The sequence below is a fragment of the Elephas maximus genome, chromosome 9 (genome assembly GCF_024166365.1).
Source record: "Elephas maximus indicus isolate mEleMax1 chromosome 9, mEleMax1 primary haplotype, whole genome shotgun sequence".
NCBI classification, from domain to species: Eukaryota; Metazoa; Chordata; class Mammalia; order Proboscidea; family Elephantidae; genus Elephas; species Elephas maximus.
The window spans coordinates 18,214,798-18,241,741 of NC_064827.1; the positions used below are offsets into that span (position 1 = coordinate 18,214,798).

The 26,944-nt window shown below is 39.4% G+C and overlaps 1 protein-coding gene across 5 annotated transcripts in view; it reads right to left on the bottom strand.

The window, feature by feature from the left end:
* PTPRD (protein tyrosine phosphatase receptor type D) overlaps positions 1 to 26,944 on the bottom strand; it is a 591,083-nt gene that overhangs the window by 169,841 nt on the left and 394,298 nt on the right. For 2 of the 5 annotated variants that reach the window (XM_049896352.1, XM_049896356.1), the window contains exons 11-17: positions 25,634 to 25,939; positions 24,544 to 24,737; positions 22,164 to 22,190; positions 17,995 to 18,112; positions 9,980 to 10,567; positions 9,444 to 9,544; positions 8,203 to 8,462 (exon numbers count right to left, since the gene is read on the bottom strand). In XM_049896352.1, the coding sequence (XP_049752309.1) occupies positions 8,203 to 8,462; positions 9,444 to 9,544; positions 9,980 to 10,567; positions 17,995 to 18,112; positions 22,164 to 22,190; positions 24,544 to 24,737; positions 25,634 to 25,939 (1,594 nt within the window). The remainder of the gene's footprint in view (positions 1 to 8,202; positions 8,463 to 9,443; positions 9,545 to 9,979; positions 10,568 to 17,994; positions 18,113 to 22,163; positions 22,191 to 24,543; positions 24,738 to 25,633; positions 25,940 to 26,944) is intronic. The other 3 variants (XM_049896353.1, XM_049896355.1, XM_049896354.1) reach the window with 3 other exon arrangements.

Sequence of the window (26,944 nt, forward strand, 5' to 3'; positions counted from 1 at the left end):
TTACTTCACTTATTACTTCCTAAGTGAAACTTTCCTTGAATTCTCTCATTAGATCAAGAACCTTGACTATTCGCCCCTGCATCATTTTTTTGTCTACAGTCAGTTCCAATACTGTTTAAGACATGTTTGTATATTTAGAAAACACCTCTAAAACAGATATACCTACGTTGTTGTTAGGGGCAGTTAAGTTGATTTCGACTTGTAGTGACCCAACGCAACAGAGTAGAACTGCCCCCATCAGGTTTTCTAGGCTGCAGTCTTTACCAGAGCAAATCACAGAATTTTTGTCCCACAGAGTACTTGGGTGGGTTTGAACCACCAACCTTTGGTTAGCAGCTGTCTTAGTCATCTAGTGCTGCTATAACAGAAATACCACAAGTGGATGGCTTTAAAAATAGAAATTTATGTTCCAGCAGTCTAGTAGGCTAGAAGTTTAAATTCAGGGCGTCAGCTCCAGGGAAAGGCTCTCTCTCTCTGTCGGCTCTGGAAGAAGGTTCTTGACATCAATCTTCTGCCGGACTAGCAGCTTCTCTGCAGAGGAGCCCCAGGTCTAAAGGTTGCGCTCTTCTCCCAGCACTCCTTTCTTGGTGGTATGAGGTCTCCAACTCTCTGCTTGCTTCCTTTTCATCTCTTGTAAGATAAAAGGTGGTGCAGGCCACACCCCAGAGAAACTCCCTTTACATTGGATCAGGGAGGTGACCTGAGTAAGGAGGTGACCTGAGTAAGGGTGTTACATCTCACCCTAATCCTCTTTAACCACAGGCAGAGATTATGATTTACAAACACAGGAAAATCACAAAATGGAGGGAAACCACACAATCCTAGGATTCATGGCCTAACCAGGTTGACATGTATTTTGTTGCTGTTAGGTGCCATTGAGTCATTTCTCACTCATATTCACCCTATGTACTACAGAACGAAACACTGCTCAGTCTTGCGCCATGCTCACCATCGTTATGCTTGAGCCCACTGTTGCAGCCACAGTGTCAATCCATCTTGTTGAGGGTCTTCCTCTTTTTTGTTGACCCTCTACCAAGCATGATGTCCTTTTCCTGGGACTGATCCCTCCTGAAGACATGTCCAAAGTATGTAAGATGTACTCTTTATCATCCATGCTTTTGGTTTACACATTTTGGGGGGATACAATTCAATCCATTATGGCAGCCAAGCACTTAACTGGTGTATCACCAGGTACATATAATCTTCCCCAAATTTGTTTAACATTGTCATTTTATCACTGAGTTCTTTTTCTACTACTGAAATGTGGAAGTGGGTGAGCTAGTTGGCTCTCAGGGACTTATGCCTCTCTCAAATCAGGTAGTCCAAAACATTTGGGGGGCCTTTCTCCTCCATGACAACCAACAACCCTCAAATAAGTTCATGAAGCTTTTCCTCCTTTCTCCAAACCAGCAAGACATGCGCAGACAGAGTTTACAGAACATGTAACTCTCTACTTCAATCGTTCTCTTCTTTATCGGCATGGTGGTGACCCTTGCTCTATTTTTTGGGACATTAAGAAAGAAAAAATGATTCAGATAGGAGTGAAAGGGAGAGCTAATATGTGCCCCACAAATTCATATCAACCAAGTCATATGAACCAAAAGAACTTGCTTGAAATGAAAAAAAAAAAAAAAAATTTGGGGGGCTTGATCAGTTTTATAAATGCATAATATTAAACTCTATACTCTGCTTTGTCTGTCTTAAGTCTGGAGTTTAGGCTTAAACATTTTTTTCAACATAGACTTTAACTATTAAACCAACAGGAAAATAACTACAGAATCAATATATCTGGAAAGCCCTAACTACTTACAAAGCAAGATGTGTTTTCCCAGTGTATTAGCTCTAATTAGATAAGTTAAATCTAACCTTCAGAATTTTAATTATATTAAGTAAAGCTTTACTAATTTTATTTAATATGTTATCACCAAGGGACCCAGGTCCATATAATTATATGGGAAAGCAAGCCCTGGTCTTTCAGCAGGTCCCCCTTCAAATTCAGTTAGACTTTTTCTATTAGTAGTCTGTATTAGCTTTCTCAGGAGCCCTGGTGGCACAGTGCTTAAGTGCTCAGCTGCTGAACCCACCAGCCTCGGAAGAAAGATGTGGTCTGAAAAGACGTGGTAAAGGAGCTTTGGAAACCCTATGGGGCAGCTGTACTCTATCCTATAGGGTCAAGATGAGTTGAAATTGACTCAACAGCAATGGATTTGGTTATGGTCTTATTAGCGTTCTCAAACTGGTTATTTAAAAGAAATACTAAGATCTGTCTCAGAGTTTAATGATGAATGCCAGTCCTTGCATAATTTTTGACACACACACACACACATATAAAACAAACTAATTTACATAGAAAAACCAAAAACAGGTTGAATGATCCCTCCAGTTCCTGTGTTTAAATCAAGGCTTTAAATCTTTTTTTTTTTTTTTTTTTGAAGTTCCTGGGTGATGCAAAATTTAACCGAAACGTTGGAGGTTCAAGTCCACCCAGAAGTGCCTCAGAAGAAAGGCCTGGTGATCTATGTCTGAAAAATTAGCCACCGAAAACCCTCTGGAGCACAGTTCTACTCTGACACCCACGAGATCGCCGTGAGTCACAGTGCACTGGATGGCAACTGGTTTTGGTTTGAATCTTTTTAGCTGCACTGTCAGGTAAGTTAAATTTTTTTAAGCCTCAATTTTCTCATCTGTAAAATGGTGGAATGATAATCGGACCAGGAGGAAACTTTTCCCTTGCCTCTCCTCTAAATTCTTACAGCAACTTGCTGATCTGATTGCTCGATGACAGTGGCCATGCATTTCCACGAGCTGTGGCCACGCAGATGTGTCTGACCGTTCTTAATTCTAAGGTTTGTTCAGGCAGTTCTGTCTGGCCTAGCTGTTGCAGAGATCTTAACTGTTTAGCAACTGCCCAGGAAAAGCTGTCCTGATTTGTCCAGTACCTTTTGTGGTCACAGGGGAGCGGCTTTGGTTCACCACGTGGGCTCTGGAGCCAGACTGCCTGGGTTCAAATCCCTTCTCTCTGGTTCTGCTATTGTGTGATAGGAAGTCAGTCCACTTCCTAACCTCCTCATCTGTGAAGTGAGGATCACCCCCCTGTGAGGGTTACATTAGTTAACGGGCGTGAAGTGCTGTGAACGGCACCTGGCCCTCAGTAAGCCCCTAACGGTGTTACCTGTCATTAGTATCAGCTGTATGATCATGGCTAGGCCACTGAGTATCTCTGGGCCTCACTTTGCTCCCCTGTAAATGGAAAGGAGACGACCCACCTCACACAGGGGCAGATTAACCAGTAAGCAAGGTACACACGAGCTCACACTAAGCACGGTACTAATCCGTAGTGCACCATTTCACCTGTTTTTCACCACATAACCTGAAAAATGTGGTTAAAAAAAAAAAACTACAGGTGAAATGGTGCACCATAGATTAATAAGTAACCACAAGTAAGCTTATTTGATAATCCATCCCTGAGTTCTCAGAAGGTTATTATGAAGCTTAGATAAAACATTCTAATATCTTCAGTGAATTATAATGTATTATAAAATTTAAGGCTTTCCTACTTCAATCAACAAACATGACAAATGAATTATTCCTTATTAAACTACTAGTAGTAGTCCAAAATTTTACAAAGCAACTTGGTAGCCATGGTTCCAGGAATATCTTTTTTTTTTTTTTTTTTAAAGGAACAAAACATAAAGAACCTGAAAACCAAATTAATAAAACTATATTTGTTAATCAGTTGCCACCAAGTCAATTTTGACTCATAGCGATCTTATAGGACAGAGTAGAACTGCCCCACAGGATTTCCCAGGAAAGGCTGGTGGATTTGAACTGCTGACCCTTTGGTTTCGCGGCTGTTGTTCTTAACCAGTGTACTACTAGGGCTCCAAATAAAACCAAAGGTATTTAAAATTTCAAAAAAATACTTTTATTCTTCATTTTCATTTTTCATGAACAGAAAATGGTTGCTGTTTAGTCACCTAGCGCTGCTATAACAGAAATACCACAGTGATGGCTTTAACAAACAACTTTATTCTCTCACAGTCTAGTAGGCTAGAAACCAAATTCAGGGCACCAGCTCCAGGGGAAGGCTTTCTCTCTCTGCCAGTTCTGGAGGAAGATCCTTGTCATCAATCTTCCCCTGGTCTAGGAAATTCTCAGCGCAGGGACCCTGGGTCCAAAGGATGAGCTCTGTTCCTGGCACTACTTTCTTGGTGGTATAAGGTCCTTCTGTCTCTCTGCTAGATTCTCTCTTATATCTCAAAAGGGGTTGACTCAAGATACAACCTAATCTTGTAGATTGACCTGCCTTATTAACATAACTGCTTCAATCCTGCCTCATTAACATCATAGATGTAGCATTTACAACAACATAGGAAAATCACATAAGATGACAAAATGTTGGATACACAATACTGAGAATCACGGCCTAGCCAAGTTGACACACATTTTTGGGGAACACAGATCGAAACAGTTGCCATGAATTTAATTTACAGGTGATGCCTCCTGGTAACTTTTTCTCTCAGTACAATCTGTGTGCTACATTTTTTTATCCCCACCCAGAGTAAAATCCTGCTCTGAAAAGTCACGCAAGTCTCCCCTGCCACCACAATTTGCTTTGGAAGAACAGTGGCATTGGTAGATTTTCTGACTGACCCTCAGCCTCCAAATTGATTCAAATAGAAGGCCAAAGCACCACAGAATCACTGTGGTAGCACCCATAGGACCCATATGGATATTTCATGAGAAACTGAGTCTTTCCTTTGGGGGAGAAGCTTCCTTGCTTTTCCACACAGAAACCCCAAGAACCCAATATGATAGAAAACAGAAGCAAGGATATACCACTGCCATTACATTTACAAGAAACACTTTTGTTCTGAGAAGGTGAGAAGCTGACGGGTAGGGATCAAGACCTCTAAATTGTCTTGGATGAAATCCATAAACAAAATAGCCTTCGATCACCAAAATTGCATTTTGCTATAAAATATATTGCAGGCATTCTTCCAGACAGCTTTTCCCTAATTAATAGTTAGCAACACAGCTCTGCAGTCAGTTCTACTTTCTCTCTCCTTTCTACCATAGAATACGGAACAAAAAGCTAGGATCCTTTCTAACGTTCTAAACTGGCCAACTAGGGCAAACCCCACAGCATGCCACAGAGTTCTCATATACTTGCTCACTGCCACATGAACTGACCTAGGAGGCAGGATGGGAAACTTTAAGCTGTCCCGCCTTTAAGAAGCCCCTGTTAAAAAAAAAAACCTGTTGCCATCAAGTCGATTTCGACTCATAGCTACCCTACTGGACAGAGCGGAACTGCCTCATAGGGTTTCCAAAGTTGTAAATCTTCATGGAAGCAGACAGCCACAACCTTCTCCTGTGGCGTGGATGGTGGGTTTAGACTACCGACTTTTCGGTTAGCAGCTGAGTGCTTAACCACTGCCATCACCAGGGCTCCTTTAAGAAGCACCAAACCCCCAAATCAAACCCTTTGCAGTTGGGTCAATTCTGACTCATAGTGACCCCATAGGATAGAGTAGAACTGCCCCGTAGGGTTTCCAAAGAGCAGCTGGTAGATTTGAACACCCAGCATTAAGATTTACAGCCAAACTTAATCACTGCGCTATCAGGGCTCCATAAGAAACCCAGTAAATATAAATTATCTAAGGTTTTTTGGCTACCAGGAGACTTGCTTTTCATTTCCTATGGTTCTTATACTTTTCCCACTCAAATCCTTTCCTCATTTAGTCTTTCACACTTTTCTTCCCCCTGGAGTGGCTAGAATATATTTATGAGAATCCTTAATTCATTTCTAGAACACATTTATTTTTTCCATGGTAGTTTACTTTCTTTTTCTGCTTCATAATGGTCTCTCCTCTTCTTTGCTCCCAGTTCTGTCCCTTTTCCCTGACTCCCATTTCAATACAGTAGGTGAAAGTACATAAATCAAACAATGGGAAAAAACTGGAGCTAAAGAAAAACACTAAGAGACATAGAATACATTGGGCAATATTCTCAATTCAGGCAGAAGTTGGAAAATGAAACTAAAGTCTACCACCAACATACTAAAACACCATTTCCCAATTATGGCCAACACTTTTCATCAAGCCAATTTGGTAAACAGCCTGTAAAGATAACTTATTATTATAAATAAAGTCTGGAAAACTAACTAAATAATAAATGTGCTCTCTGCTGAATACAGTGTTTTTTTATGCACTGAACTTAGTCCATATTTTTCCGTTTAGTTTTTTTAATGCACTACATTTATAGTCCATATTTTTCCCATTCTTTTATCATTCTAAATCTTTTTCCTCCTTCAAGACTCAGATTAGCTTCCTCAGAATGCCTCCCCTGATACCCAAGTTGGGCTAAAAATTTGCATTTATGGTTCCACAGTACTTGTCAGTAGTCACCCCATTTATATTATCATATTCTACATCTGTTCTCCCACAGAAAGTTAGTGCTTAGTGGTGGTCAATATAAAAGTCCATCAATTCATACTCTTTTCCTATTATTTCATCATTTTCAGTTGGATATTTCACTAACAACTCATGTAAAATATATCTGCAATTAAACTCATCATCTTCCTCTTGATTTTCACCCTTTAGCACCATTCCTTTTGTCATACAAGCTCAACCCTCAGAGACATCTATAACATATTCCTTTGCCTTGATCCCTTCATGAACACAGGTTCCAAACTCTACAGATCTCGTATCGGGCTTCACATTCTATTTCCACCATCGCCGTCTCACTTCAGAATCTTGTTATTTGTCTAGAGTCAACTATGCAATGACTTCCCAACAGCTTTCTCTGTGGCTATCTCTACGTGCTTCGATCCATCCAGCAGGTGATGTCTGGAGCCATCTTCCTGAAGAACTGTTCTAATCAGATCACCAGCTTTCCCCCAACCTTTAAGGCCCTAAGGATCCATGAACTATGTATAAATGCCTCTGCTTGACCTTCAAACCTTTCAAAGCAAGTTTCATCTAAACTTGATGGTGTGGGATAAGACAACTGAGAAAGGGTCTAGTCTCAACCCAAGCATGTAGCACAGTGCTTACCATGCAGTAGATTCTTAATAAATCATTTCTAAAATGGTGGAGAGGAATATGTGGGTATTATACAAATGGCATCACACCACTCTCTTGCATAAAGAACTTTTATGCATTTCCATGGTCTATAAGACAGAACATGACTTGGTTCTCATACACCTCTCTCATTCTTCTCCCATCACTCTTCCTTGGGCATTCTGTATTCCAGCCTTATGGAATCACTTGATTCCTTTAATACTGGGCCTTTGCATACAGCTTCCCCTGCATATAATCTTCTCCCTCTGATTCTTTGTATACCTCCTATTGGTCCCTCATGATTAAAGTCAGAAACCTTCCTTTACCCACCCTATTCTGGCTTAGCATAACTCTACCATTAACATTTATTACGTCTGTCTGCTTCTCTCTATCCCCCATTCTATGAACACTGGGACAAGCCTTCTTCCTGTTTTATTCCCTGGGGTCCACATGGTACTGGTAACTAATAAAATTTGTTGAGTATTTTTTCTTGTACTGACTCTGCTACCAACTAGTTCTACATCTTTGGACAAACTACTTAATTGACTGGATTTAATTTTCCACTTCAGTCCCATCGGTCTCTACACTGTGTTTCATCCAAATGAGAAATCCTGCATTTTCTAAGTTTCATGTTGTTTCCAATGTCATTCTCAATTTTTAATTGTTGAAATTTCTCCTATCCTTCAATGCACATAAAAAAAAATCTGTAATATAATGCTTTTGCTTATCTCATTTCTGAAAGTTTCTGACCCAATAGTACTGAGCAAGACTTCCTCACGATTATAATAAATTTTGCCAAATATTATTTAAATAATCACCTTATTCCATATATTATAATTTAAACTCCTTTACAGTAAGAACCATGCTTTATTTGTCTTTCTATCTTCTCAATAACATCATTCCTGGCACAGAAAACATTCAGCGTGTGCTAAATAAATGACTATTTGTGTTGCAATGAACACCAAAATCCAGTGCAACAGAACCTCAACATCAGAACTATGTGTTTATGCAGAAGATTCTTTCACTCCATATATATAGGAAGGAATATATCGTTTTATTACAACTATAACGCTGAGATGTAACTTTCATTTCTTGCTTACCTGCAATTCTCTCCATCAGCCCCAACCCTTCAACTTACTTTATGTTCTCGTTTGCAGGTACTTCGGGCAGTTGCACAGTAATCATGCCATCCAAGTTGGTCTTCCCAATGAAGGCAGGCTTGGTACGTAGTACATCTGGGGCAGTCTTTGCAGTGACCCTGTGCTGAAGCCCACCAGCGCTGTTCCCACGATTTGTTAGCACGAACGAATACGATTTCTCAGGCTTCAGGTTGACAATTAACTTCTGTGTGGCTCGGCCATCCACCTCTTCTACCATTTTCCCATCATCGTAGAGAATCTAGAGAGATACAGCCAAGCAGAGAGGTCTGATTATCAAAGAGGTAAAATATATTTTCTAAACCAATGTGCACTTGCTAATAGAAAGTACCTATGAGATCCATTTGAATTTTGGGCGATTCCAGTGGCGCAGTGGTTGAGAGCTCCGCTGCTAACCAAAAAGGTCAACAGTTTGAATCTACCAGCCGCTCCTTGGAAACCTATGGGGTAGTTCTACTCTGTCCTATAGGGTCACTATGAGTCAGAATCCACTCAACAGCCAGGGGTCTGGTTTTTGGGGCTAACCCGCAAGTGTTCACGACTGCAGAGATTACATCAATTTTCCTTGTAGTTCTTACTATGTCATTACGTAATGTTTCTAAGTCTCTCTAAATGCACAAGAAAGAAATGTGCAATTGTTTTACAACACATGGCCTGTCAGCTGTATGTGATCTTAATGGAGTTTATGCAAAAAAGGTTCTAGATTTTTAAAATATTATTCACATCACTTTTTTTCAATGAAGGTTTCCATGCCTGCTCCTAAGTATGTTTTTACTTTCGACAATGTTTTTATACTCATTTCATAAATTTGTACTTCTTGCTAACATCTCTCAATGGCAAACCAGAGCTTAAAATGTACGATGAATTCAGGCCAAGACATAAATTCAAATACTTCTGGGATACTGCATTTTAAATAGGTAGGAAAGTTCATTCTTTGGTGGATAAAGAAAAGCACTTTGCTCAGGATTAAGGAGTGCAAGTTGGAAGTACTAGGTGACCTACAAATAGTATCAGCCTTGAATTTAACCCTTTCCCTCATTAGAGCGGGAAAGTCACAGTGCCAAAGCACCATAGTCAGTCTCTTACGTGAAAGTTACTAATGAAAACAGCAGGCAAATTTGGCCAAATCAAAGTGGTCTGCAAGCTGTGCAAATAACTTACGCAGCTGAATTGCCCCCTCCACTTTTACCCGCGATATCTTGCAAATTAGGAAACAACTTACTTTGAAAGGCATGGCAGAATTATAATTCTCTGGAATCTCCCAAGACAGCAACACTGAAGTCTTCATTACTGCTTTGACATGAAAATTTTTTGCAAACACTGCTGGAAAAGGAAAAACAGTGCATTGAAACTATTTCTAAAGATGTATGACCTATCCTTCTCCATCATGGACCATTGGATTTAAGCTAGAGGCTGTCTACATTGAGCAGAGAGAGAAGTGTGATTTGCCTACCTGCTTAGAGCATTCATTTTAACACTCCATTCTCATAAAGATCTCTCCTGTCTCTCCAGTTCAGCCAACTACCTTGTGCTTTCCTTACCTGAGGACATTGGGTGCTGTCAGCCAGACTCGGTTGGCATTCTATAACTGAAATCTAAGGCATCCAAAACGTATTAGGGTTTACATACTTTACCTTTGCGCTTTTGCTGAACCTATCAATATGAATGGTCCGATCAGCTATTTATAGCTTCAACATACTGATTTCCAAAGACCGACATTCCTTTAAAGGAGGAAGGCCAGAAGCAGACAAATCCTACCTTGATCCACAGGCAGTGTCCTGAACTGGACACTGGGACTATATGGCCCGGGCCCTTTGCTCGTGTGAGCACGTACTTTTACATCGTATGTGGTATCTGGTTTTAAGCCACTGAGTGTCATAGTGGTGTCAGCTGGAACAATAAGCTGCTCCATTGGAAGAAGTGGGATGTTGATATCCCTATAGAGAAGTGTATACTTGGTGATAATGCCATTTCTCTCTGCCAGGACAGGTGGCTGCCAAGATAACTGGACGGAGGTTGAAGTGGTGCCATCTGAGTGGAGGTTTTGAGGGAATCCAGCTGGGACTTCTTCTGGAACCGAAATCTCCTTCACCATCTCCTCCCCAAAGCCCACTTTGTTTCTGGCTGAGAGCCTGAAGATGTATGATGCTCCCTTGTGGATGTCTGTAGCTGTAAAATGATCTTCCTTCTCAGAGAACTCAAGAGTCGTGAGTGGCTCTATATCCTTGCGGCCAAATTTAAGCCGGTAGCCCTGAAGGGGTCCAAATGTGTCCACAGGTGGGTGCCACTGAATGAGGGCAGTATTCATCTGAGTGTGGTTGATCACGAGCCGGGGTTTCCCTGGAACTGGAGCACATATGAGGGAGTGGTCAGGCTGACTGGTACAATTGTTCATAGTTCTGCCATGGTTGAGTGGGAATGCCACTAAACTGGCATGCCCATTTCTTTATTTTAAAAACAAACAAAAAATCCCAAGGGTTGGTCCATATAACAGTACAATTAAAAAAGCCCAAACTAGTTGCCACTGAATTGATTTTGATTCACGGCAACCCCGTATGTTTGAGTGTGGAAATATGCTCCCTCTTTTATTCTTTAAGGGAGACTGAGATATTAGAATTCGATAGCTGCAGTGTTAGCTGGCTTTGAGTCAGCTCGTGACTCATAGCAACCCCATGCACAAGAGAACAAAACACTGCCTGGTCTGTCATGGATCAGACCATCATGATCTGTATGGTTTTCATCAGCTGATTTTTCGAAGTAAATCACCAGGCGTCTCTTTCTAGTCCATCTTAGTCTGGAAGCTCTGCTGAAACCTGTTCACCATCATAGCAACACACAGCCTCCAATGACGGATGGTGGCTGCCTATGAGGTGCACTGGCCAGAAATCAAACTTGGGTCTCCCACAGGAAAGGCAAGAATTCTACCACTGACCCTCCAATGCCTCATTAGTATATGACAACTGACACATAACAGAGATTCTTACTGAAACAATGATTTAAAGGTATTGTTTAACATCTTCACACTCAAACCTTACAAATAAAGCTTCAATCCACAGAGAAATGAATCTGAATAAAGGTTAGTCAATTAGACACATCTAATAAGAATGATAATTATAACAAATATTTATTTTTTAAGTATATGCAGTGTACCAGGCCCTGGGATAAGAGCATTACAAATAGTATCTCATTTGACTTATAATTCTCACTCCTCACTACACTCTCCAATTAGTTATTATCATCATCCCCATTTAAGATAATAAGTAAATGAGACCTGGAGAGGTATAGAACTGTCCAAGGTCAGCTGTCTAGTAAGTGAGAAAGCCATAAGACAAACCCACATCTGCCTGAATCCATAGTTGAAATATTTAACTATATTTTCCTGTTGCTTCAAAATTAGAAAAAAACTGCACAAAATGACATCGCTTTGACTCACTGTGCATCTACTTTGCACTTTTTGTCTGTACCATTCATAAAAATCCTCATCAAGTTCTTCAGCTGTAAGATGGGGCTTACGTAAAGACTTACTTCATGTTGCTGTTGTGAATATTAAATGATGCAATGCATGCAAAAGTCTTAGCACAATGGTTTATATTCCATTCACATTAATCATAACTGTGAATAATCAGAATATTAAGCTTTTTGTTGTCAGGGGTTATTTTTGATGAGTATAACCCAAAACGAAACCAAATCCATTGCTGTCTACTCGATTCCAATTCATAGTGACTCTATAGGACAGAGTAGAACTGCTCCACATGATTTCCAAGGAGCGCCTGGTGGATTCGCACTGCCAACCTTTTGGTTAGCAGCTGTAGCTCTTAACCACTGCACCAGGGTTTCCTTGATGAGTATAGAATTTATTTATTTAAAGTTAGATATGTTTGAGATACTTGCGAAGAGTTCTGATCTACTTGTGCAGTGCCTTACTACATCTGCCATATTTTAAAGATGGGGAGGCAACTGTTTCAGGAATCCAAAGAGCAAGGCACTAATACATAACACAGAGCCAGGGATCTCTTTGGAAAGGGGTGAGACAGGGAAAGAGAAGATAGTATCACCAGAACCCAAAACTAATCATTTTAAAAGAACGAGGAGAAATGATGGACAAAAAAAAAAATAGTATCATGGACATGATACTAAAGGAAAATAAATAGAAAAGAATGAGACAATACAGAGAATATTAACCTACAGTTGATCTGGTTGACACAGTCACTTTATATTTCAGAAAGTTGAGACCCAAGTGGTGATGTGCTTTGCCCAAGATACATCTCTATCCTTAACCAGTGGTACAAGGGCTTTGCTTGTGTCACATCTTGTTAGGTTCATGTAAATTCCCATATGCAGCTAATACAGCATAAGAAGAATGTCCCTGATATTTGTGATGGCAGTTACATACATTGTATGTAGAACGCTGGCTCAGGAACCAAACCACCATGTACACTATGTTTTCTCAGGGAAAAGTGAACTTAGAGATCTTTTCAACCAACTTAACAAACTTAACAAATACAATCCATTCATAAACTGGAGAATGCTTGGATCTTCCCATTTACTTTCATTTTAAGAATATTTAAAATTATTTTCATTTTAAAATATCTCTTTAAGGTTGACACTGGTAGACATTCTTAATTTCCTTTTACGAATGTAAAACATTTAAATGCTTTTCCTATTAAAACATCAGTGATGGTGCCCAGAATGAAACACTTAAGTCTCTGCTGAGAAAAATCCATGGTGAAATAGGGCTTTCAGCAGAGAACACATTCTTCAGTGAATAAAACCCATTTAAAACTACTGGGTAGATATATAATTATCAGGTCTCAATATTCTCCAAGGATGATATATTTTGTTAAAATATTCTAAAATTCTCATTCCAAAGGACTGCATAGCAGTATGTATACTGTGTATTCTTTTGTAAAGATGCATGTAAGGTGGGATAAATAACACAGCTTTAAAAATTTATTGTTACACATCATAAATATAAATTGTATTCTAACAATATTAGCCATTTATACGTACTTTTATGATTATCTGTTGTTCTACTTATAATACTGCTATGGTAAAAATTTGGAGAAATATAACATAAATTCTCTCTCTCTCATACACACACACAAAAGAACTATGACTTTTGAAACTGTGCATCTATTCTCCTGTGGTAGATAAAGCTTAAATTGGATCATTGCCTTTTGTTTTCTGATGCTGGCATATGCTTTCTTTTCTGGGATATAAAGCCTTGTGGGCTTGAATCATGAGATCAAAGTAATACCCTTGAAATACTAGTGCCAGTTCTGATCTACCAGTTCCTACTATTGTTCAGGATCATCCTAGTCTGCTCTCTGTTGCCAGGCCTATACCAGTCATTCCTTTCTCTGGCAGAAGTTTCTATAAGCCTGAAAACTATGAGACAACCAACCTGGAAGTACCAAGAAGCACAAGTGTAGGATTCAGGAAAGAATCATATGCTGAGGCAGGTAGAGAAAGAGCTCCCAATGTCGCTGGCAACATGAAGGGATATCTAAACTTATTATGAGTATGTGAATAACAGAGAGATGACTAGCTCTGGGTAAGGTTCTGGGGTGGTTGTATTGTTCACCCAGGGAGTAATACAGAGAATAAAAACAAGAAAAGGAACAAGGGGAGTTCTATATCGCTGCACAGATGGTTAAAAAATATTTCTCCAAAATGTCATATATTTGCAATGAAACTAGTCCTTTTCTAGATTCCACAAACTCTTTATATAAGAAATATTTGCCAAACATCCACATTGTACAAATACCTGTACACCAGCACAAAAACGTCTGGGTGGGAAAACAGATGTGGATACAGCAGGGTCCATGTCCTCTAATAAATGCAAACTCTAGTTGGGAAATGAAGACATGAGGTCTAGGGTGCTGTAGGTAGTGTGAGATTCAATGTTCTCAATGCATTAGGGTCATTGTGTGGACCATTTTTAAAAGCCATTCCAGTGGTAGAGTCAATGGTTCTACCGACTCCAGCAATGGAGCTGGAAGGTTTGCAAGATGAGGAGCCTTAAACAACTGCTGAAGGGGACTTGGAGGTCATCCAGAGTGTCTTCACGAACATAGGGAAAGAAGCAGGAAATCTCAACTACAAAGGAAATAATCTAACTGTAACTTATGTCATGACACATAAACTCTTCTCTCTTTTGCCTTTTTGACTCTTCGGATTCCCTTCTTATAGTCTTTCTTTCTATAAGACATTTGGGACTTCAGAAATAGTACAAATGTGCTGCTACCCTCGCCCTCATCTTAGCAAAAGCAATCACTGGAGATCAACCGAGGCTCTCCTTCCCAACGGCTCTAAGCTTAGCATCCAATTAGTCTAGCATCTAAGCAGCAACAATCACAATTGATTGGCCCAAACCTATTATTTCCAAACTCTCTGTGTAATAGTCATCTTTTCGATCATTCTTAAACATAGCTGCCCAGTACAGAACTGAAATGCGTGTAAAAATAGATAAACAGAAAATTTCAAACCAATGAATTTACTGGGTTGCCTTAAACCTCAAGGCCTCAGGCAGCAAAGCAATTATTATGCTATAGAGCGATGGGAATATTAACAAAGCAACTACAAAAACGTCACAATCACTGAAACATAAAAGCTAACATTTTATTTCGAAGCATCCCTCAGGTTACATGAATTCCACATGGATTGCTTAAGTTTTAACCTGAATGCTTGTTTCAAAGACATGGTCATTTACAAACTCTAGGGACAAAAAAGAAAAAAGGGACAAGGTATCATAAATAAACATATCCCACAATCAGCAATTTTACTAATAGAAGAAAGTTTTATGAGAATTCCTGAATTCTCCATGGGAATTGTAACTAAATACCCTTGTAATTGTGGTTATTAGGAGCTCACATCTGTGAGATAAACTCAGTAATTCTTCACAGTCATATAAATACATGAGGATTTTTTTGTAAGAGCATATAAAACAAAATGAATTAATGTGTTCACTGATTGCAAGGGAATAAACCATGACTAGGGAGTGCTTTTTGGCTGGTAGGTTGGCAGCAAAGGAAAACCAGAGCATTTCTCTTAAAGGCATTTTACATCTGGATTCTGGCACCTCCATCCCAGGCTCAGTGGCGAGGGAGGTCTCAAGAAAGTAAGTATGCAGGCATCTAAATTTCAAGTCTTTGCTCCCTCAATACCCAAGTTTCCATAGATTAAAACTGATCTGAAATTATGGATGGATATTCCAAAAGGATTCTACATATGAATAACATACGTAATCCTAAATAACTTTCTGTATGATGACTAAAGGAGCCCTGGTGGTGTAGTGGTTAAGCAGTTGGCTTCTAACCAAAAGGTCAGCAGTTCAAACCCACCAGCTGATCCATGGGAGAAAGATGTGGCAGTCTCCTTCTGTAAAGATTTACAGCCTTGGAAACCCTATAGGGCAGTTCTACTCTGTCCTACAGAGTTGCTATGAGTCGGAATCAACTCAGCGACAGTGGGTTTGGTTTGGTTTACGGTGGCTAAAAAGTGATGAGCTAGTCTCTATGACACTACAATAGACTAAGCCATTCCTTTAGCTAGGATTCACATTTCTTGGCTATAAATACTCCATGTTCTCCTCCACCTTACAGGGCCCCCATCTATGGACAAATGGAGTCTGACGCTTCATGTAAGACAGCTCAGGAGTAGTAAGACATAGTTATAAATGTGGATAAGAATCCTGGGTTGGCGCCAACGGCGAAGCACTTGGCTACTGACCAAAAGGTTGGAGGTTCAAACCCACCCAAAAGTGCCTTGAAAGATCACGGCCATTGAAAACCCCATGGAGCACAGTTCTACTGTGTCACAAACTCTAGGAACAAGGACAATGAGGTCGCCATTAGTCATAATTGACTCAATAGCGATCTTTTCTTAAAATAAATGTGGGTAAAGTGAATGCATTTTCTTCATTTAGGGAATTAATTTCAGGTGCTGACCCCTGGTTGTCTAGGTTCCAGTAAAGGTTCTTGCATACCCAAATGGTCAGCATGGCCCCACTACCCCAATGAACATGGATCTTCCATGCAGGGCACTGAACCAGTGTGATGCTCTGGTATTCTTAAAAAAGCAAAAGAAAGAAAGAAAAGAAAAAAAAAGCAAGCCCAGAAGATTCTGCCTTGAAGGAGTTTGCCATCTGTAATCCTCCTGCTTGAGGCAGTTCCAGGTGGCGGAATGTGTGCGAGGCAAATCTTATGACATTTAGACAAATTTGGCAGTGAGCATGGCACCCAGGAGAGCACTCAACATCACAGCTGTTCTTTGCTTTATGCCTTTACATTGAGGTGTTTTCCTAAAAAGTTGTGGGAGAAGTGATTCGGAGGGAGTAAATCAAATCACAGTTCAAATGTTTCATGAGAGATTGCTACATAAAGGGATTGGAGGAGAATCCTCTTGTAATTATCTCTTAATTTATTGGTTTTACAAGTTAGGTCTCCTCTCATGCTGGCTGTTGCTAAAGTAGCCCACCAAAGCCACGCTGAAGAACACTGAAGAAGCTTTGTTCTTCAGGAATGAACAAGTTTATATTCTTTAGCCCTCTTGCTTTTTCATTAGCCCCTGGTGACACAATGGTTAAGTACTCGACATGACTAGCCAAAAGGTTGGTGGTTCAAACCCACTCAGCGGCACCTCAGAAGACAGGCCTGGCAATCTGCTTCCAAAAGGTCATAGCCTTGAAAACCCTACAGTGCAGTTCTACTCTGTACACAGGGGGTCATCACGAGTCAGAACTGACTCGATGGCAACTGACAACGACAACTTGATTTTTCTTTGTTCCTCATTTTCTGTGCAATTGGATTCTTTGGAATTCCTACGGTAAGGAGTGAGGAGAAGAAAACGATGAAAGGATAAAACTCTAAATTACCAATCTAGTGCAAAGTGGCAGCTCCTCTAGCAGGTTTGCTGTTGAGAAAGGCTGAAGGCATTGAGTGGCTTCTCTGCACAGATGATCTCCCCTCCAGACTTTCATAGGACTTGTTCTTTCATATTATACTAGTCTTGGCTCAAGTATCCTTCCTCTAAGAGATCTTCCCCAAGTATTCTTTCTAAAACAGCTTCTAGGGGCTGCTCAACCCTTAATGCCTATACACCTTTATTTTTTAGCCTATCACTTCCTGACATTTTTCTACCTGTGTACGGGAAACCCTGGCTGGTGCGAACCGTTAACGTGCTTGGCTGCTAACTGAGAGTTTGGAGGTTCACATCCACCCATAAGTGCCTCAGAAGAAAGGGCTGCTGATCCACGTCTAAAAAATCAGTCACTGAAAATCCTATGGCACACAGTTCTACTCCGACATACACAGGGTAGCCACGCGTCAGAGCTGACGTGGTAGCAACTGGTTTTTGGTTATTCGTCCACTTGTTTATTATCTTTGTCCTGGCCAGAAAATAAATTTCATGAGGGCAGGACCTTTTTCTGTTTTGTTAATAGCTGTATCACCAGGCACCTGACACAGTTGATGTTCAAAGGATATTTGTTGAACGACTACATGAATAATTTCAGCAAAGTACATACTGGAATTATTTTTCTTTCTCCTGAGTTACATTATTACAAAAACACAAACATTGATGGTAGTCCATTTATAAAATCTAGGAACACTGCATTATAAATAAATACGGCCCACATTCAGGAGTTTTGACTCTAATTGTGACTTTGACTCTGTTAAAATAAAGACCTGGTAGAACCCACCCATATCATTTGGAAAATTAGAATTATTGTCATCAGGTACACGTTCAAAACATATATGCACAGTCACAGTTACCTGCCCCAGTGGTGGACACCAGTTTGGGCTTGCTGCGAGCCCCATCTCCTTTGGTGGTGTAGGCTGTGACGGTGAGGGAGTAGGACGTTTCAGGTTGTAGCCCAGATATGATCATGTCCTGAAATGACACAGTGAAATGACACTGACTCAAAACACGCTACGAATGCCCTGGGGGGAAGTCAGATCGTATGCACTCTGCGCATGCTTAAACATTCTCTTGTAGCCATGCCAAGCACTGGAGACTTCGTTTCCACAGCTCATGCTCTGGATGATCTATTTTCATGCTCACGTTGAAAAGAGGTCTTCAGCCATCCTGAGGGGCAGCTCTTTGGGGTAGTGGTTAAAAGTGTGAAATCTGGAGCCAGACTTCCTGAATTCTTGGATTTAAATCTGGCTCTGCTTAGTCACTAGCTTGGTGATCAACGGCAAGTGTCTTTCCCCATCCTCCCCCTCACCCGCCTCAGTTTCCCAGCTGAAAATTGCAATAATAATAGGACTTCAAAGGGCTATTGGGGGATTAAATGAGTTAAATCAGGTGAAGACTTAGAACAACGGCTGGCTCATACTGAGCACTCTATAAACCAGCCGTGACTCTAAGCCGGAAGCTCTTTATAAGCATTTATATGCATTTACTGGAGTCTGGCCTGGCGATGGGATGAACGCTAGTGCAGTCTGTTTCATCACCACGTAAGTATTCTTCCAAATATCTGTTGGACCCAGGTATCTGGAGACATTTCCTAGGATTCAAGTAACTTACTACTTGTTAACTGGATAGGTTATGAACTAAAATCATCACACATCTAGGAGAATTTTCTGGTGGTTTGTACAGCAGGCCATAAAACCAAAGGATGCAACAGGACTTGAGTTCTAGCACATCACTGATAGATGTTCAATGAATTTTGATTAATTTAAAAACTTTAAATGTACAAAATATTTTCCACAGCTCTCGCTTTTCTCTTAGTAAGGGCCCAAAATTGGGATGGTCATAAGACCAGATGATCTTTGAACTGATGCTCCAAATTGGAGGTTAAATGAGTCTTTAGCATGCTGTTAAGGTGTTCTAGGTATTTTCTTTATAGCTATGGACAGACAGACAGACACACACACACACAGACAGCAATACAAAGCTGTTTCAGATTATTGGCACAGTTATGTTTTCAAAATTGAATACGGACACATTTAAGAAAATATACCATGTCATTGTCTTCCACATCTGAAGACCATGTGAATGAGTGCTAAGTGTGAATGGATCTGACTGTGTGAGTACAGTAGGATTTTTCTGTGCAAGGCCATAATGGGCACCATGGAACTCAATTGTTGAATCTGATCCCAAATATGGAAGCTTCTTGACAATGTGCTTTTCTCTAAACAATAACAATATCATCAATTTAAAAATTCAAGAATTTCAGATATGATCTTCTAGAGCCATTGGAAATACCATTCTGCCGGATGCACAGATGAAATTTAGGAGAGAGAATTTATTTTCAGCACTTTAGAATGGTTTCACCGACATTACAGAGAATACAAAAACCAAGCGAACAACCAACAGCGGTATTGTAAATTATGGTAGACACATTGGCTACTCCAAAAATTGTGACGGGTAAATTCCAACATCATGGTTTTCAAGGTTTTTGTAACATGCCATAAGGCTAGGAGGAAAAAGAAGCAAGTCTTGGTTCTATCACTCAACAATGTGGCAAGGAACTTATCCACTTTGAGCCTTATTTATGTGTCTCATTTATGAAACTGGCATCAACCGTGTGTGTCCATCCTTTTGCACAGGTTGTTAAAGGATGGTGTAAGTAACACAACCGGAATTTGTCAAGTCATCAGCTGTGGTATAATCTTAGTTGGTCACACCTCTATTGGCCTTGATCATATCATCTCTTAGGTTACATTTGCCTGCTTTAAGCTGTGAGCACACTTTCCTGGTGGTTTCAATGTCTTCCATGTGGTGGTATGTCTGATATCATGGCTACAGTTCCTCATTCTCCTTGTCTCCCTGTGCTCCATCTCTTCTCCGCCTCTTGCCCCTGCCTGTTGAATGTTGTCACTCCCTGAGGTTTAGTCACAGCTTTTACCGATCTGCTATGCTTCTCTCTAGTCCTGGAAAAATTGCATTCATTCCCAAAGTTTAAAGAATTTTATCTTCCTATCTCCCAAATGTATCTCTAGCCCTGACTTCTCACCTTTGCTCCAATGGCATATACATTTTAAGTATCTCTGGGACTTTTTCCCTTGACTGTTCACTATGATCTCAAGTTCAACTTAAGTTTGAACATCATTCCCAGAAGCTGACTTCCTGTCTTTACCTCCATATTTTAATGAATGGTAACTTCAAAACTTACGAGCTGTCTTTAACTTCTTTCTTGTCCTCATATTCTTAGTCAATTAGTCTGTAAATTTTCGTCAACTATCCTTTTAAAATATTCGTCAGAACTGTCCCTTTCTTATTTCCACTGCCTCAACTTTGTTGAATTTTTATCACTTTATGACTAAATTAGTAAAAGAGCTCTTTTTACTTGCTTCTCCAATCCATCCACTAAGTCACTGGTCTTTAAACTGCAGGAAATGAACCATTTAGTAGGTCATGAATCAATTTAGCCAGTCATGAACAGAACTGAAAAAAAAAAGAAATGGAATGGACTTGAATCAAAACATTCAAGTTTATATAAAGTATTGCTTTATAAAACTTTGATTTCAGTTAAACATATATATGTGTATGCAGATATGAACCCACTGGGTCACGGTGTATAATGTACTTCTTACTATGGGTCAAGGTCAAAAATGTTTATAAAACACTGCTACGCTATCAAGTCCAAGAGAACTGTCACCTTGTCCATCTTATTACCAAGAATTCCTAACAGAAGCCCTGGACTATGGGAATAAATATTTATTTACCAAATGAAAGAATATCTCCTGCTAGCCTTCATTTTCCTTTAAACAGTGATATCTTCCTTTTTTCTCTCCTTAATATTTTTTTCTTATCTCTCCAGTACTGAAGAGATAAAGACTCACTTTTTAGTATGACAATGAGAAACTTAAATAAGGCTCAGAATGGATACACTTTTTGCCTCATTTAGTGATAAAACCAAGACTTGCTTTTTCTTTTTTTAACATAATGATACTATAATTCATCTTTTAGCCTTATTTACCACTAACTTACTTACATGAAACCCTCCTTTGTGTCATATGGGCAAGCTCATTGTCACCTGAATATACCACACTAATGACTGCCTCAGTGACTGCTTATGGATTCTTACTTTTGAAAAATATGCTTCGACTCTTGTCCCGCAACATACGACACACACATGCGCACACACACACACACACACACACACACAACCCCTACATACGCCTTTTCTTACCCATTCCAGCCCAACTTGTGTTAAGTTCTCAACTAAGCTTCAAGACTTCTACCATCCTGGTCTACTGTTTCCAGACTCAGAGCTCCTAAAACAATGTCACTCATTTGCTAATAATTCACTACACATAGGTTTAGGTCATCTCTTTTTTGTATTTTACAGAAACTTTCAGGTGTTTGCATCCTCCCTATCCACCTAGACTATAAGCACTTAGAAGGCAGGTGTCATATCTCATGTGCCTTATCCATAAGACACTCTCGATAAATAACATTAAGAAACATTCACTCAGATATTTTACAAATATTTCCTCCCCTCACTGTGATCCTCTCTGTTTCTAGGCATGATTCATTCAGTTTCACTCAAGTCTGCAGAGGTTTGTGAAGGAACTGCCACTTCTAAAGAGAGCTAATTAGTGCCAGAACTACATGTTATCCATGAATACGTAAACCGTGGAATAGGATTCATGAGCACCCAACATCAAACAACTTGATATCTCTAGCCTGTGATGCCTCCACTTTAAGCATACTTCCTGTGACTGTGTCTAAAGGCAAGGTTAGTAGCAGCCATTACAACAAAGAGCAAGAGCCCATGACATTACTTATGCAATCAGTAGCACCATGCCAATTTCACAAAACAAAAACCAACAAAAAAAAGGGTGCCACATAGGGAAAATAATTAAAAATATGCTGTTAATTCATGCAACTGAGCAAACTGCCATGTCATACCACAAATAAGTGAAAGAAAAGTATAAGAAAACACAAGCATACATAATCTGACTTTACAAACCAGTCAATCATTACTCACATGTTCAGTAGTATCATCAAATTCCCACTGATTGAGATTAAAAAGTTTTTTGGTGGAGGGGGAAACAAAATAAAAAGAAATGAAGAGAAATTTGTAGCTTTAAGAAGGCAATGTTGCCCTCCTTACATTAAAAGAAAAAAATAAAATAAGCAATTGAAGCAGAGGGCATTATCAAATTCCAAGGAGCATAATGTTATGCTGCTATTACCGTACTGTACCCATTGCTGTCAAGTCGATTCCGACTCATAGCGACCCTAAAGGACAGAGTAGAACTGCCCCATAGAGTTTCCAAGGAGTGCCTGGTGGATTTGAACTGCTAACCTTTTGGTTAGCAGTTGTAGCACTTAACTACTACGTCACCAGGGTTTCCACTATGCTGCTATTACCCACCCCCAACTGGGAGATTAAATACGCTCTGGTATTGTTAACACTAAAAACAACTAATAAAGACACATACATATATTTTAACGTGTGGTTCATTCAGATGAACCAATAAGGCATAGCAGAAAGCTGATGGTTCTAATCATATGCTACTTTGTAACATTTATCTTGACTTCTTTCTTAGGTTACACAATTAATTCAAGTCACCTATTTAGATGGATATCTTTCATTAATTTTGAAATCTTATAGCCCCAATGAAGTCCTGCAAGATTTAATGAAATTTCAATGAACAGTCAAAGAGAATATATTAGACGGGCAAGAAACACCCCAGGAAAATCAGCAATTAATAAAGAAAAGCCAAAGCGGAAGAGAGTGGAGGAAAAAAAGATTAAACTGACATTTAAGGTATCTGGTACCATATAACTCCATTAACTACTACATTCTACCAAAAAAACGGAAACAGAATTGCAGTTCTGTATTATGTAACATAAAATATCTAAGAACCAAATGCAGACACCAAAGCATTATGAACATATTTTCTTTTTCATAATTGGAAATTAAAAAAAAAATTGTCCACAAGGGCTTAATTTGAAAGTATGAGTACTTTCCATTTTGTTGGTAGCACCAAATAAATATTTATAAGAAGCAAGGTAATGGCTACTTTCCAGTGTTGAAGGAATACTATGAATCTCCACTTAAATTCACAGAAGTGGCCTTCAAGCCAAAAGTAGACATCTGGATTTGGGGTAGATAAATGAGATACTACTCCATAGCCTTCAGTGAGAATATTTCAGATGCCACTGAAGCGAACACAAGCACTTTGGTGAAATGATTTATGTTAAGACTTTGGGGCTAATGCTTTCTTTCCATAGAGCCATAGGAATTTTACCCTTTTATCTTCACAGAGACAAGAATGCAAATCTTGACACCCCGGTGCCGGAGTTCTCAGCTTGGTTTATAATCTTTTTTACTTTCACATAAAACAAGGGAATTTCATTTCATTTTTTCCCCCAAATTTTCATAAACCACCCTCTTTTCTTCTGCCCAGCCACCAATTTGCTGGGAAGCAAAGCACTCCAATATTCATAACCTCCCAACGCCAGGGACGCGGCATAGGTAAAGCAGTCCGTGGCTTACATATATATCTCCAGCACTTACAACTCTAAATCTTTCTCTTCCCTTCATGGAAATATGTGGAATACAAGTGGATTTATTATGAGTCTACCCTTGAATCACCTCTAATGTATGAAGAAAATAATTTTCAACGTTCTGTTTTAAACAACTGATTAAAAAACACGGTTGTGAAACCATGGTTGAAAACCACTACCCCAGGACCAGCAGAATTTCCCATATACTTTACTGCTCACTTCATACTTAACTTGGCTCAATATAGGGGATCTCATTTAACCTCTGGGAAACTCTGATATTTTTATCATCATTATTATTATCTTCATTTTCTAGTATGTGAAACAATTACATCAAATATGGAGCTTTTTAAAGAAGTATTAAATAAAAAACACTATCTGAAGACCTTTCCCCAAATAAGAAATCCTTTAATGAAAGATGTTATACATTTAAAAATTAGATCAACCTAGTTCCAACAATTTTAGCACGGCAGAAAATAGATCCTCTCAGCAAAAGTGCTGCTTAGGATTCTTCCCTTTGATTTGATTAAATCACCCATGTTTTTAAAGTCAGAAATGCAAACTTAGCTATAGCTGTAGAGAGTTGAGTATCTGTTTTTTTTTTTTTAAAAACAGTGACATGTTTTTAATCAGACTTAATTGTCATCTCACTACAATTCACTTCATCACTTGATGGCAACACTAATAAAGATGATAAAAGATAAGAGCAAATCAATGTGGTTTAGCAACCAAAAATTTGGAATTTTGCACACGGTTTCAGCCATGTCTAAAACTAAAAATTGGGCACATTTCAAGATATGGGCTAAGATAAATGTATCATCTAAAAACAGAGGTGGGTAACCTCAGTGGCTTACCTGGGCATCCGCCAGCATGACATCCTTCAGCATGGGCTGGCCCTTGGGCTCACCATTTTCCATCCTCACATAATGCACCTGGTATCCTCTTATCTGGCCATGCTGCTTATTGGGCACAGGTGAGCGCCATGAGACTTTAACAGATGTTGAGTTGACAGCCTCTACCTCGACTTTGCGAGGAGGACCACTAGGAACTGGAACAACATCATCGGATAAAAGAAAATTATAGGCACTTGTCCCACCCAGTCAGTGCATTTGCTTTACTTAGGTTAAAAAAAAAAAAAAAATGGGTAGACCCACTATGTTTCCTTTGAGGAACACATTTTCAAACCAATGAAAATGCTCACCCAATCTGCTCTACCTTTTAAGAAAAGATCAAAAAACATGACCGATGCAAAAAAGAAAAAAAAAAAAATGGAAGAAAAAAAGAGTATCAGAGAAATAGAAAAAACATGTAAAAATGTACAAAAGCCAAGGAAGATGCTTTGAGGTTCAAAGCATTAAAGCACAAAGAGGTACAAGCATTGAAATAATAACAAAAACTGGTTGTTGATTGTTGTGTGTTTTTTAAAGGTTTCTTTGTTTTTAATATAGCAGAATAAAAAGATGCTTGATTATATTGATTATCTTCTCTTTTTTTTCTCATATCAAAGGTATCCCATACAACAGATGCCAAAAATTGAATGCCGAGCATCAGCGTCTCTAAAATATGCAAGATAAAAAGGCAACAAGATAAGAAGGCAGTTTGGAAAAGTTAACTTCAAAATGCAAGAAAAAGAAGTGACTACAAAAAGCCATGAAACACACAGAAGACTTTAGGTGGAGGTACTGAGAAAGGGCTGGATTGCAAGGCCAGAGACGCAAACTGTTCTTTTAAAAAGAAGCAAAGAACTGTGTTGAGATTGAAAATTAAAAAATGCCCAGGCTGTAGCAAAGACAGGTCTTTGGCAAAAATACTGAAGAAAGAGCGATTCTGGGTAAAAAAAAAAAAAACGAGCAGAGAAAAACAGAAAAAACTGTTAGCCTATTATAAGACAGCAGACCAAAAGTGTGTCAGAGGGTGCAAACTGATGGAGCGGAGGCAACATACCATCTTCATCGGTTCGAATCAACACAGACAAGCTCTCGGGGCCAGGGCCAACATCTGTGTGGGCCGTCACAGTAATCCGGTATTCAGTCCATTTTTCCAGCTGTTCCAAAAGGTACTGGGTAGTGTCCGAAGGGATTCCCAAAATCTCATGAGGCTTGTCATCTTCCCCATCCACTGCGGTATACTTGATGGAGTATTCCGTGATAATGCCATTCTGTTTTTCCACGGGTGGAGGCTGCCAACTTACCAAAATGCTAGTGGAACTTGGGCTGGAGCAACTAACATCTTGAGGAGGAGCTGACGGCTCTTATTTTGGTAGTGAGTTAAAGGAGGATTTGAGTGAAAGGACAGGAGTGGTTGGAAAAACAAAATGATAAAACAAAACAAAAGGCAAAAATAAATAAACGAACAATAAGGGCAACAAAACAAAAAATAAGGCTTTGAAATGTAAAATAAACTTGTACAGATAAATTTGTGTACCTTGGCTTAGTCACATGAATAAACCAAAAAATGAACAAATGAACCAAAATAAATTGTTAAATAATGGGTGGGGGGAATGTGAGAAAATGAAACCTCAAGATAATGGGAGCCTCAAATAAAATTACCTACCTGCGATTTAGATTCTTCTTCTAAAACAATCTCTCAGTATCTCCCACCCTGTACTATACTGACTACCCAGCTTCATGAAAGCTGCCAAGAGTGTAAATTTTAGTACTCAAGAGTCTGATGCTGCTTCACACATGTTGGTCCGAGCCGCCACAGCTACGTTCTAGAATGAGGATGATTCATATACAGTATTCATTTGTGAAGGAGTTCTTAACTGTGGAAATTTGCAGTCACTGCAAAGTTCCGATTAAAAAAAAACAAAAAACGAAGCAATCAAAGCCCCAGCAATGGAAAAAGGATTTCACTATGACTATCTGGAAACCTGAGTCTGCCTGACCAGTTTTAATGAGAAGTGTTAACCTCACATTGATTGTAGCCTGTACAGTGAGCATGCAGAATCAATAAAGGAGACAAACGCAGAGTCCAAGGTTTACCTACCGAGGGTAATGTCAGGCTTGTTGATTCTGACTGTAACTTGTACTTACCCTACGTCAGCTTTCAGCTGTTTTATTATAAGTCTTCTTGAGACACCATTGCTAGTGAAAAATTAAAGCCCACCAGCAAATTTGGGTAAAAATCAATAATCATCTATCTCTTACAAAATGTCAATAACACAACCATTCAAAAGAACTGTTTGAAACAAACTAGAACAACAACAAAAAAAAACCTGAGAATCACCTGGAAAGACAGAACATATATGCAAAT